This window comes from Onychostoma macrolepis, chromosome 07 (assembly GCF_012432095.1).
Source record: "Onychostoma macrolepis isolate SWU-2019 chromosome 07, ASM1243209v1, whole genome shotgun sequence".
In the NCBI taxonomy this organism is placed as follows: domain Eukaryota; kingdom Metazoa; phylum Chordata; class Actinopteri; order Cypriniformes; family Cyprinidae; genus Onychostoma; species Onychostoma macrolepis.
In genome coordinates, this window is record NC_081161.1 from 43,722,503 (window position 1) to 43,736,559 (window position 14,057).

At 37.6% G+C, this 14,057-nt stretch overlaps 2 protein-coding genes across 9 annotated transcripts in view; both read left to right on the forward strand.

Annotated features, from left to right (window-relative positions):
* The window catches only part of LOC131544786 (Fc receptor-like protein 5), a 273,713-nt gene that overhangs the window by 219,696 nt on the left and 39,960 nt on the right, over nucleotides 1–14,057 (forward strand). The gene's annotated exons all lie outside the window — the stretch shown is intronic.
* Nucleotides 1–14,057, forward strand: part of LOC131543395 (sialoadhesin-like) — a 53,609-nt gene that overhangs the window by 3,092 nt on the left and 36,460 nt on the right. The window contains exon 2 of the mRNA XM_058780689.1: nucleotides 5,223–5,351. Within this exon, the coding sequence (XP_058636672.1) occupies nucleotides 5,321–5,351 (31 nt within the window). The 5' untranslated portion in view covers nucleotides 5,223–5,320. The remainder of the gene's footprint in view (nucleotides 1–5,222; nucleotides 5,352–14,057) is intronic.

Here is a 14,057-nt window from a genome sequence, read left to right on the forward strand (position 1 = left end):
ATACTTCAGATTTCCTGATGGCTTGTGCTAAGGGTTCAAGAGATAGACAAAACAATAAGGGTGAAAGCGGACATCCCTGCCTTGTTCCCCGCTGCAAAGGGAACGGGGGGGGAAATAATATTACCAGTTATGACTGATGCTGCAGGTGAGTGGTATAATGTCTTAATCATAGAAATGAAGTGTTCGCGAAGCGAAACATTGCAGAACTGCCCACATATAATTCCACTCTAGCCTGTCAAAGGCTTTTTCTGCATCAAGTGAAAAGACCGCACAAGGGGTCGGGTGGGAGTCTGCAAAGTCCAGAATATGAAGGAGTCGACGCATATTGTTAGATGCATTGCGTCCCTTGATGAAACCAGTTTGGTCCTCCTTGATCAGACTATGAATTACCTTCTCCATACGAAAAGCAAAAACTTTAGCATAGATTTTAAGATCACATGGGATAAGCGAAATCGGTCTGTAGCTGGAACAATCTAATGGGTCTTTCCCTTTTTTAAGAAGTAATGAAATCAGTGATGTTTTTTGATGTCTATGAAAAACCCCATGTTCAATCGCAAAATTAAATGAATTAAGCATAAGTGTCCCTACCAAATCCCAAATTTCTAAATATAATTCCGGGGGGAGACCATCTAGACCTGGCGATTTGCCCTTTTGAAGGCTTTTTAGAGAGACGTGAAGCTCCTCCAAACTTAATGGGGCCTCCAAAGATTCTTTATCCATCTGTGAGTTCCGAGGCAGTTCCAATTTATCTAAATACTGCTTACAAATTGGTTCATCAAAATCTGTTTCGGCTTTATACAGATTCATGTAAAAACCTTTAAATATGTCATTAATTGCCGCAGGATTCATGGTGACCTGATCATCCGTTGATTTTATTGCGCTAATATATGCCTTAGACTCGCATTCTTTCAACCTAAGGGCCAATAAATGACTAGGTCTCTCTGATTCAAAATAATATTTTTGCCTAGTCCTATGTAAAATAAATTCCGCCTTTGAGTGTGAAAGTAAATCATATTCTTCTTTTAAAGAGGACAACTGTGTAGCCTGTTGCTCAGTAAAATGTTGTTTTGTAGGTTTTGCAATGATTGTATTTTATTTTCTAATTGTGTAAATTGGTAAGTTTTCGCTTTGGCAAGAGTAGAAGAAAAGATATACAGAATCCTCGTATGGCACATTTAGTCGATTCCACATCATTTGAGGATCCACATCAGAGGGCATATTGATTTCAAGAAATTCCTTAATATATTCTTTTAATGAAGTAATGAAAGTCTGATTACTTAATAATGATATGTTAAAGCGCCATCTAGGGCTTTGGCTTTAACATCGGAAAGAGGAACACTGCACAACACAGCAGAATGATCAGATAATAAAATTGGTAATATAGAGATGGACGAATTCGACGAAATTAAAGATGGGCTGAGAAATATGTAGTCTATCCTAGAGAAAGTCTTATGTCTATTAGAAAAAAGTGAAGTCCTTAGCTTTAGTATTCTGAATTCTCCAAAGATCGATTAAGTTGAGCTCCGTGATAAATTTATTCAGTAATTTAGAAGATGGATTGGCTGTTGTATCAAATTGAGATTTATCTAAAGCAGGATTTATGACAGCATTAAAATCCCCACCCACAACTAATGGGCAGTCAGTCTGCTCAAGTAATGTTTTGGAAATCTGTGTAAGGAACGCACTGTCTGTCTCATTCGGACCGTAAATAGAGACCAATGCTAACCTATTATTATATATTTTGCATCGGATAAACACAAATCTACCCTTCTCATCACTACCAAGGTGTTCAATTGTTAAATTTAACTTTAGATTAACAAGGATAAGCACCCCCTTAGTTTTATTTTGAGCGCAGGAAAAAGCCACTAATTTATAATATTTATTCTGAAAACGTGCCACGTCAGATTGTTTTAAATGCGTCTCTTGAATTAGGGCACAGGAAATAGACTTACGGTGTAAATATTCTAACACACGGGTTCGTTTAACAGCGGAATTTAAACCATTCACATTCAGTGATAAAATATTTAGAGTATGCATTGAATATTCACAATCCCTAAATTGTATTCAATAAATGAAAAAAAACAAAAGCACTTCCATTCTGTAAATAGCATGTAAAGGCTGACGTGCATTTTAGATACCAAACCTCCTAGAAGAAAAATCCATTTAGAAATAAGGTAAAATAAATAACAGTATAAATGTCTGTTGTAAAAAGTAAAAACAACATAAAAACCTGAACAACCAACAACTATAAACGAGGAACAACTCAGACCGCACATTACCGAGAACATAGGTCTGACTGAGCAACAAAAATAGTGATGGTTCGTGACCGATCCACTCCAACGCAAGACATGTCTCCCGAAAGGCCCACACAGCCAAAACATATTTTTAATTAAACCTACTCTCAATTAGTCCCCTCCAAAAAGAGAGAGAGAAAAAAAAAGGAGTGTCAGTCTTACCAGCAACGAGATCGTTGTACGGATATATAGGGACAATATCTCGGTAGTAGAGAGGAGAGAAGAAAAGCAAAAATAGACTTAGCAAGCGTCCATGTCCATCCTACCATCATCCCCTACTGGGCAGCTAGAACCATGTCCATCCCGGCCATCAAGTTCCTCCCGCTGGACCGAGAGACAGCGGCCGCTGTTCCCGTCGCCGCCCGCAGAGCCACGGCATATGTCTTCTGCTGAGACAGGGAGCTGATAAAATCCTCCGCTTTCTGAGGGGAATCGAAGCTTTTCTGTTCCCCTTTGTGCCGTAGTTTAACCACCGCCGGATAGATGAGGAAGGGCTGGAGGCCAAGCGCTGTCATCTTCTTCAAAACCGGACCAAATGCCTTTCTCCTGATCGCTGTAGCTGGACTAAAGTCGGGAAAAAATAGTAGTGTAACATTGTTCTGTGCGCATTTCACCGGATAGGCCTGCCGAGCACCCTTCAGGATATCTGATCTGTCATGCCATCTCAGTACACGGAAGATAAGAGTGCGCGGCCGATCGGAGCCTCTCCCTCCGCCATACACGCGGTGCGCCCGGTCAATCTCAATGTCACGGCCCCTCAAGAAAGGAATCCACTTGGGAAAATAAACTCTGAGGAAACCAGCCGCGTCGGATCCCTCAGCCCCCTCTGGCAGCCCCACCAGTCGTACGTTGTTCCTCCTGCACCTGTCCTCCATATCCGTCATCTTCTCGGTGAGTCGCTCCAGCTGATTTCTTACGTCCGTGACTGCCCTCCTATCCTCACGTGCATCTGCTTGCACAGAGTCAACGCGGTCACGTGTCTGCTTCGCCGCTGTAGTTATGGCCTCAAACTCCTCTCTTAGCTTTTTAACAGACTTGTTGGTCGCTTGTATGTCCTCACACAGTTCGCGCAATGCTGGAATCAGTACAGAATCCATCACATCTCTTACTGCCGAATTCACAACCGAATTCAAAGTGTTTTGCTGTTGTTTAAATGCTAGTTCAATACGGCTAGCGATAGCATCGTCGAGGTCTTCTCTGGAGATGGCGGAATCTCTGAATTTTTTCTTCATTGGCGATTGCTCAATCTCTCTTTTCCGATCCCCTTTGTCTGCCTTAGCACTCATGATGGGTCCAATGCAGAGTGGTTCAAATTTTACTGACAGGATCTTACAATATGTGGCAAAGTGAGCAGAGCGAAAGACTAAGCTTGCATCGCCGTCGAAGGGTCACGTGATCCCCCTACATATACATATTTAATTATTGTTTATATTTGCAGAGATTTGATATGGCAACAATATCAAAGAATCCATGTTCACAGACAAAGCGCGTTCTGCAGATGCTGCTCTCAGTGGTGTGGTTTGGTTGTAGACGCACCTTGTAGTGGAAGTCACAGCATTTTGTGAGTTGTTTCTATATGGGCCTCATTTTTATGAGACCGTGTAAAAAAAATTATAATTCAGAGTTACAGCAATAGACCTCACATGTTCACGGGCGTCTTTAGCTCATCTTTGAAGACACATTGTTATTTGTGCATTGCTAAGTTTAGAAGCTGATTGTAGTGAGACAATGACAGAAGTGTTAAGAGGCCTAATAAAAGAGTTGAGCTGATGGCTGTGGTTTGACTTCTGCTCTATTTCTGCTCCATGGTTTTAAAAGTGGGGAAGATATTCTTCACCTTTAGTTTCATAAACCTCAAAATACTACCACAAGAGCAAAAGATTCAACATGTGCGTGTCATTTTCATTTACTTCTTAGAATACCTGTCTAATGTCAAATTTAAGAGTCTTTGTTTTCTTATATTTTGTTTGATAGTCAAGCAACAATATACAAACTGATTAAGCAGAATTACTAGTAGCAGGCTTCTGCCAGTTCTTTTTCTCTATATTGATAGTTGAACAAGCGCAGTACTGCAGTACCTTTTAATGGCTTTTTGTGGCCTTCTCCAGTCTTTAAAGGTGTGGCAAGTGTTCATGATAACTACTTATGGTGTAGACTTCTTTTTAACTCCTATCTGCATGGTACAATTAATCTGTTTGGATTAACCACTTCTCACTTTTAAAAATATCATCTGTCATATATACCCCTTTTACAGATGTAATAGCATTTTAAATATTGTTGCGGTGAATCGTCACTCCATGGAATCTGATTCAAAATAATTTTATAGACTGCATGCGTCACTTGCGTGTAACATGTAATTCACTTTAAATAGTTTCATGTGTTAGTGTTCATATTTTGTCTCTGATAGTGTGAACATACCAAAAGAGGAGTGACATATCTTAAACTTAATCTCTTCGTTTACTTTCTTCATATATTTATATAGCAACAATCACACTGGGATTTGATTCTGGGTTATTGTTGCTGCAAACAAAGTCTTTATATATGAAATAAGGTGATGTATATGCAATAATACTTTCATGAACGTAAAATGATCATATTACAGAAATCACGTTTTTAATCAATTAAAACTAGATTTATATTCAGATAATGGTACAATTTACTAACAGGTACATTGGATAATACTTTTATTCTTTTGAACACTGTGTAAAAGCAATAGGCCTACATTAGGATTCACCTCATTAGGACTTTACTTCATATCCACTGTTCTGTCCGTAATGTGTGTGGCTGTGGCAGCGTCAGAACAATTACCAAACTTTGAAATAGTCTTTTAAAGTACAAAAACAGCTTTAAAAACTTGCATGCACTGAAAGAGCAGCTAAATATCTTAGAATTGATGTATTTTTCTTCCTATTTTGTGTTTCTGTGTAGTTTTGTCTCCTCCCTCATCTCTTCTTGAATCGTGAAACACAGGAAGTGTCTGATTTAGCGCACGCATCTCTGTTAAAACAGTCTATTAATGTGTCAGTATGGGGTCCAGTGCACTGCCTCTCATGCTCTGTGAGTATTTCATTATATTCTACACTATCTTCTGTCTTGTTATTCTGTTTTTAAAACATTACTCAGCTGAAGATAATAGAATGGTTGTTCTGTGTAGGAGGGTCTACATTCTTGTTGTTTATCGTATTATTTAATTGTATTGAATTGAAATGTTTATTTCGAACATGTAAATAAATATAGTAAAAACAAAACAAAAACAATACAACACAATACAAAATTATTTTAACTTATACATGTCCATAAATGATTTATTGTTCAGATTCAATGTGATGAAATGTTATGTATGGATCAGATACAGAGTTTCAGAGAACATGTATTTATCTGTGCTGCACGTGAAAGATGGAGTCCCTGTGGACATGTGCTTTTGCTTGGTTTTGTTGTAATACTCGTTATTCCTATTTCAGGTAGTTTGTTAGTTAAATCGGATGCATTTGTGACCCTGGACCACAAAACCAGTCTTAAGTCGCTGGGGTATATTTGTAGCAATAGCCAAAAATACATTGTCTGGGTCAAAATTATAATTTTTTCTTTTATGCCAAAAATCATTAGGATATTAAGTAAAGATCATGTTCCATGAATATATTTTGTAAATTTCCTACCGTAAATGTATAAAAACTTAATTTCTGATTAGTAATATGCATTGCTAAGAACTTCATTTGGACAACTTTTTCTCAATATTTAGATTTTTTGCACCCTCAGATTCCAGATTTTCACATTTGTGTTAATACGAGTTTGGTGTTGTGATATTATATCTTTAAATAGTCTCTCCATCAGAGAGCATGAGAAAAGTGACCGAACACAAACGTTTCTCTATCACTTTGGTTATTTCTGCCCCTTTTATTGAAAATGAATTGTAGTGGCCCAGATATCACAAATGACTGAATTCCATTGCATTAAACACAATACATCAAATAAGCGGCATCTGCCAGAAAATGGTTCAAACTTTTCTCAGAATTAACCATTGTTTTTCATTTTTTATTTATTTTTATTATTTTGAACTGGTTGCCATTTTTAGTGAATGTGTGAAGTCAGTATTCCTCCAGTTATTTGCTGAAAAAACACAGCTGTAGTTCAGTATATTAACATATGAACATGTTACACTAATGCTTGACAATCAGAAAGTGTCTTTGGTCTCCATTTCGAACAACATATTGTTTCTTAATATATTTAATATACATACTCCGACCACATCACTTTGGGTCAGCACTGAGCTCACTCATTTTAACTGAACTGGGTTTGGTTCATTTAAAATACACTTCGTGTGAAAACACCTTGAAGTGTTCACATTCTTTTCATGGCCACTATGATGTCACAATTAAGTTGATGGTGGCAACAGCAAACGGGAAGTGAGGCTGTGTGTCTCTAAGACACTTTGACCTGATGTGGTTTGGAGTCTGCAGATCGTTTTGTTCCAGTGAAGAACCAATGGTGTGAAAAACAGATCCTGTGCAACATTGTTTGTGTTGATGGTAAATGATGGAGAATCTCCACCATCAGTTCTCAGGGATGAGCTTCAAAACACATAAAAACACTTTCAGTTGAAGCACTAGGCATGTTTTAGCTATTTGCATTGTGTTAAATCAGTATTATCATTTTGTATGATTTGTCTAAACCCCAGTGACGGGTAGGTTTAGGGACGGGGTTAGGTGTATATGTCAAAATGTCCGTCTTGGTGAGTTTTCACTAAACACAGTCAGTTATGTCTTAAACTTAAACATTTTGGAAAGTATGCTTGTCAGTATATAGATCTGTGTATTCTGTGACAGCATCCTACGGTATAAACCTGACGCTGTCTGTCATCATCTGTTCATCAAACAACAAAAGAAAATAAGAGAATTAATCACTGCTCTTCACTTAATATTGCTCATAACTTTATGAATTACTTTATGCTTAATTTATATGGTGAAGTCTATGCAGTGACTTATTTGTACATTTGATTACTTTAATCAATTTCCGTAGTATTGTAGGATAAATAATTAATTTTATTTTTGTAAAAAAAAATTTCTGTTGTATTTGCCCTATTGTTTTTGTAAATGTCTTCCTTTTTTGTATTACTGACTTTTTTTTTTTTTTTTTTAAATCACTGTTGTTTTGACAGTGAAACTGCTCTGAAAGAATAGGTTAACCCTCTATGGGATATTGTTATTTATAAATTACGAAAATTGCATTTAAAATACAATATTAATGTTAAAGGGGTGGTTTACTGCGACTTCACTTTTTTCATTTTAAATAGTGTGTAATGTTGCTGTTGGTGCATGAACAGTATCTGCAAAGTTGAGGCGCTGAAAGTTCAACGTAAGCGGAGATATCGTCTTTTAAAAATCAGGAAGTTTAATGCCTACAAAAACGACTCGTATGGGACTACAACGAGATACTTCCCTGGTTGCATATGTAATAAACCCATCAACCCCTCCCTCCCGAACATGCAAAAAAGGGGGCAAGGCCATGTTCTGCGGCTTTGTCGAAGAGGAAGAGTTATAGTGGAGAGTTGTAGTCATGCCGTCGAAACGGTGTTATTTTCACCCAGCTGTCAGGTCTTCTGTGTTCGGGCTTCCTACGGACGCTGTAGTTCGTCATCAATGGTTAAAATTTAATTTGTCTCTCTGCGCTGCGCATTTTACGGAAGACAGCTTCCAGAATCTACACGAGTTCAATGCCGAAACTATTACTAAAACATGGAGCAGTTCCAACTTTAAAACCAGGGGCAGCAGTTGTTGGGACACAACCTGTAAGTAAGATTTCATAATTTTAAATGTATTTGCATGTATAATTTCAGACGTAATGTTTTAGTTTTATCAAGGTCGTAAACAAATGCCAACGCTGGCTTTAGTAGCCAGTTAGTTAAATGCTATTTTGTGTGTCTATGACAAACGCGTACAAACATTTTGGACCCGAATTTGTAATTATGTACTAATTTTGTAAATGTATTTTCCATGTATACTTTAGGACGTAATTTTTCGATTTGATCAAGAACGTAAACACAACGCTGTTTGGTTATAGTGGCCAGTTAGTTCGATGCTATTTTGTGTGTATAAGACAAACGTGTACGAACTTCAAAAAATTGTATGTAATCACAACAGCAAACTTCCATTCAGAAACGTTTGTAAGAGCCGTGCTTGCGGAAGTTCTGCTTGACTCTCTTCATTACCGCTTTCTGGGTCTGATTCTGGCTCAAACTGATACGGCAATATTCACACCATTATTTACATGTGACCGGAGCACATGCAGCTGTCGCCCGTGAAGGTGATGGACGTGAACGTTTCCGGACAATGTGCAGTACGCAGTTTAGCCAATCACAACACACTGGCCCAACTAACCAATCTGAGCCCATCGCCTGTTTCTGAGGGAGTGGTTTCATAGAATCAGGAAGTCAACCGGTCTTTCAAATGACAGAGGAGAAAGCGGCTTACAATAAAGGTGAAATATATGAAAAAAAAGGCGTTTTTTAACAAACGAAACACGGAGACATGTTATATTGCACCCCATAAACACAATCAAGCAAAAAAAAAAAAGCAGTAAACCACCCCTTTAAATCAACAAAATGTTATTTTAGTGATGTCAAATGACATCCCCTTCTACCAGTAAAATTAAAATGTATTAGCCATGTGCTTCACATTTTTGGTAACTAAGTAGTAAAGGAGACATTAGCACATGCTAGGTCACATGCTCTCAGGCTCCATATTGAGCTCCTTTTAGACTAGAAAATACATATAAATTCAAGTTATAAAAAAAATATAATTGTACATCCAAATGTGTTTTCTAAAGTTTTTTTTTTTTTTTTGTCATTGTTAATGCACTTTTATAAAAACAGCAACTCAGAGACCAACAAATCTGAGAGTCATGCATAACTGATAAAGTCCTGTGATGAATGTTTTGTGTAGCTGGCACTATTGACCAGCATTGGCAGGCAGTATAATAGCCTTTATGCATGAATTTTAGGTAAATTTTTGTAAGATTTTTGTAAGATGGAGATACAAATCTGTACATATTTCAGGAAGTATTGATGATAGTGATACGAGTGCATCAGAAAATCATGTTGTAGTAATAAAACAAGTTGTTGAGGACCAAGGAGGATAGAAGCAATGAGGATGAGGGCAGTGATGAAGAATAGGTTGTTGTAGAAGTCAGGCATTTGGGTACATTATTGTCAGTGATGGGAATAACGGCGTTACTAACGGCGTTATTTTTTTCAGTAACGAGTAATCAAACGAATTAGTGTTTACCCCGTTACAACGCCGTTACCGTTACTGACAATAAAATGTGGCGTTACAATATTATATTATTAGAATTTAATTTTTCAGTTCATCTGAATGGATGCGCAGTGTAGCTGTATTTGACGTACCATAAACTCTAGTGTGAAGGCGCCGTCGCTTTCTCTCACATACACGCACGCAAAGAAAGATACAGAGCAAGAGAGTCTTTCATAACATGCAGAATTGACGTGCTACATGTAAACGATATTCTTTGTTGTATTTTCCTGTCAAAATAACGGAGTTCCTTTGGAATTCTTCAGTTTTTAAGTACTGCCGGTTTCTCTGGTAGTGGGCGGGACTAATGCGCAAACGACAGTCTCATTGGCTGGCGCTCACCTATTTTGTCCCTGTTTTGATTTCAGCAAATCAATTCGAGCGAACGCAGACAGCGTGATTAATATTCATGAACCCAGCAGCTCATTAATCCTTAGTGCGTTTTATATTGATGACAAATATGCATTCATACTTGGTTATTATAATTACTAAAGTTCTATCATATAATATTAAATTATCATAATATTATATTATAATGACTGACTGATACTAAGTGTCAGTAGATAAATAGTGTAGATTAATGTACAATGTTTTATAATAATAATTTATTCTTTTTAGTGTCCATTTCATTAATTTAACATACCGGTATTTAATATTGGGGGCATCCAAAGTTATCTGACATTTTTTAAAAAAAAGTAACGCAATAGTTACTTTCCCTGGTAATTAGTTACTTTTATAATGATGTAACTCAGTTACTAACTCAGTTACTATTTGTGAGAAGTAACTAGTAACTATAACTAATTACTTTTTTGAAGTAATGTGCCCAACACTGATTATTGTATGCCAGCTTGGAAGATGTGACCCATACAACAACCAGGAGGCCAGGTTGTCAGTGTCTATTTGCATTACTATACTGATAGTCAGTGATGGTCCAATGATTACTGCACAAGTCAACATCTACTTAAGTGTGGGATGTTTTTTGAAACAGTAAGACAGATAGTGAAAAAGCATTTTATTGTGTGTGAAGTTTCAGAAAGTTGCCAAAAATAATTTACCCTAATAGGACAATATCAGTGTCAAAAAGATGAGACAGACAACAATGTTAAAAATGAAAATCAAATATGTATTTACAATATTCACAGGGGAGCTAAAACAACACAAAGAAATCCTAGGCTGTTAAAAGCACAGAGTCTTTCAGTTCCATAGTGATGTTCGGTTCTTGAACGAATCGTTCTTCTTGAGCCGGTTCTCAGGAAGTAACCGGTCGAGCCGGTTCACAAATCGAACTGAATCAAACTTTTGTTCCGGGTTGATGATGCAGAATGAACAGCCGAAGTAGCACGTCCAACTCAACAAGAACCGGAAAAGCTGTGGCGAAGTTTGCCAATCATTACCGAAGATTCTGATGAGCGAGTTGACGATACTGTGCACGCCTGTGAGGCGCGTACTGGAAATATGCTTATTATGACTGTTATTAAATTACATTTTATTAAAACCTGCAAAAACCTTTCTGTCAAGTGAAGTAAATATATTTTACAATAGTTTATTGTGCATGCATATTGTAGGGAGTAAAATTATTTCCTTATTACTTAAATAAAATTATTACTCCTCATGAAGCCAAAACTCAGGAACTCACAGATGCCATGCAATAAAACCATAAAACAAATCTGGGGAAGGGATCTCCAAAGAAAGCAAACAACACCTCTCTCCACGCTCATTTACGACCTCATTCTCCCCCCTGCCCTCTCTACCTCTCTCTCTTTTCCCCAAAAGGCTTCACTCAAAGTTAATTAAGAATAGGTATATCATATATCTTGTGAACACGTTGTTTTTCACCTTCATGTTTGGTATCATTTTAAAGGTCTCTGTGCGATGGGTAAATTGGACTCAATTTCACAGTAGTCACTTGTATTATGAGAAATATTGAAAACTTGAGTTAACTCTGTACTTCTGTTGTGGGCGGTCTCCTTTCAAAATCTGATAAACATTGCTCTACACCAGGTGTGACCATTTGAGCACGGGAACCAAAAAAAATAAATAATTGTTATATTTGATTTATTCTGAACTGTCCTGAAATCATTATGACTATTAGACTGTGAGGAGGCTTTTGTTACCACAAATCTACGGCCAGGATAGGTCATACTGAAGGCTCATGAATGAACGGAGCAGTAGGCACGTCATTGGAGACCTCAGATTTCTGTCTATCACTGGTGCTAGCAAGTTGTACGGGAAAAGACTAAGGAAGCTACACTTTTTGTCATAAGCAAGCAGTTGGTGGCAGACAATTAGGTATTAGTCTACACCCTAACATCAGACTGGCGAGATTGTGTCCGTGAGATCTACGCAAAACCCGGGGCGTGAGACTCTGTGCGACATTAGGTCCCCAACGAACGGATAATTGAAAGTATGGGATGTCTAGAATAATCAAATATCTAAATGAATATATAATAGATATTTGTGATCAGTTTTTAATTAGAAGTACAGTCTAAATTTAATGATCACTTGAAATTGGAGTCGGATTGAACACGGAGCTAGACTAAAATTGAAACTAAATCCTGATAAATTCAGAAGCGCAAGTAAAAGACCGAATGCGCATTAAACCTTCGACCAGGCCGCTGGATTCCGTTGTTTGGGCTAGCGGGTGGATCCTTACAATATTATATTTAAAGTTGCTTAAGTGAAATCAAGGAGTTATAAGACTGGTTTACTCATTCTTTATGTAGAACATATCCGCGTTTGTGCATCAATGTCTGTAATGTGTGCTTTAGGTGTAACACTTTTAGGAATCTTATCCAAGTTGTAGGCTAGTCAATATTGGTCAAAAAGGATACGATAATAAAACTGTGACCACAAACACCATTAACTTAAGTGAATTATATGGCAATAATCAGCAATATGCTTTCTCACAAATAACTTTATTTTTTGAATGTTTCAACATGTGTTGACACAAATGACTTATTTGCAGTGGCGTACCGTGGGGTTTCAGTCAGGGCCTTCAGTAAGCAACTGTAAACTACATGTACACATCTTACACATCTCTGTTACAGCTAACGCAGCCATATGCATATAATGCTCTCAACAACAATGACGGCTGATCAACAATTTCAACAGTAGGCTAGATTGGGGTGGGTTAAATGTAGAGTAAATTTCCCTTAATGGTCAGTAAAAGTAATCCGCCCATGTACATTCACGTCACTCTAAAATGACGACGCGCCCCAAAGCAGCAAAACTGTACAAATGCTGGTCATCCACACACCGCACCACAGTATTATCAATGCACCACATACACCTCCATAACAATGTGCATGATACAATACTCATCAAATAATAAAGCACTCGCCTGTCAGTTGTAAATAAAGTCCATGGGTCTGTCATTCCATGTCCCTTTACTCGTATTAAAAAGTAAACACCAAACAAAGTAACTTGTGCTCAGTGCTAGCTGTTAGCCACTCATAGCACTCATAGTTGCAATCTTTGACATGGCACTTAAAAACTTTGCTGGCCTTTGTTAGCGAATTCGGTTTGGGTGTAGGTCTTTCTTTCTCAGTTATTCTCTTTTGTCTGCAAAAGAGCACCTTGAAAAAGGCGTTTTTAGTAGAGCGGTCTAACGCTGGGAGTATCACTGGGCACATAGCTAGACCCAGAGGGCGGGCTGTCATTGAACGTCAAAATTTGATTGGTTGATGATTCTGTCAGTAATGCTCGTAACAAATCAGATGTGACGTCTTTCAACAAAAGGGTAGCACTATCTGTAGTGCTGGCCATAGACTTTTTTTTATGTAGGATATTCCAGTTCAACCTCAACTAAACTAATCATAGGCAATTTTGTGGACATTACACAAATGAAAATGATACCTAAATAATCAATAAAAAACATTTTTCACACAATTTTATTTTTATAGGGCCAGCAAAGGCCCTGCTGCCCCTGACGGCCCACCACTGCTTATTTTAATTTTTTATTGATATAACATGCCAATGAGCGGTTAGAAAAGAAATGCGTAGAGACGTAATTGATTGATGACGTCAGGAACCAATGAATCAGCTTTTTGAACAGGTTCAATGAGCCGATCTGTCTGAAAAGAACCGGTTTGCAGAAACGAATCGGACTTTGGATCACTATTCCATACCATTAAAACAGTTCTTAAGAATTCCAGCGTGAATGTGAGAAGTGTCCACCAGTGTACAGGTGCATCTCAGTAAATTAGAATGTCGTGGAAAAGTTAATTTATTTCAGTAATTCAACTCAAATTGTGAAACTTGTGTATTAAATTCAATGCACACAGACTGAAGTAGTTTAAGTCTTTGGTTCTTTTAATTGTGATGATTTTGGCTCACATTTAACAAAAACCCACCAATTCACTATCTCAACAAATTAGAATATGGTGACATGCCAATCAGCTAATCAACTCAAAACACCTGCAAAGGTTTCATGAGCCTACAAAATGGTCTCTCAGTTTGG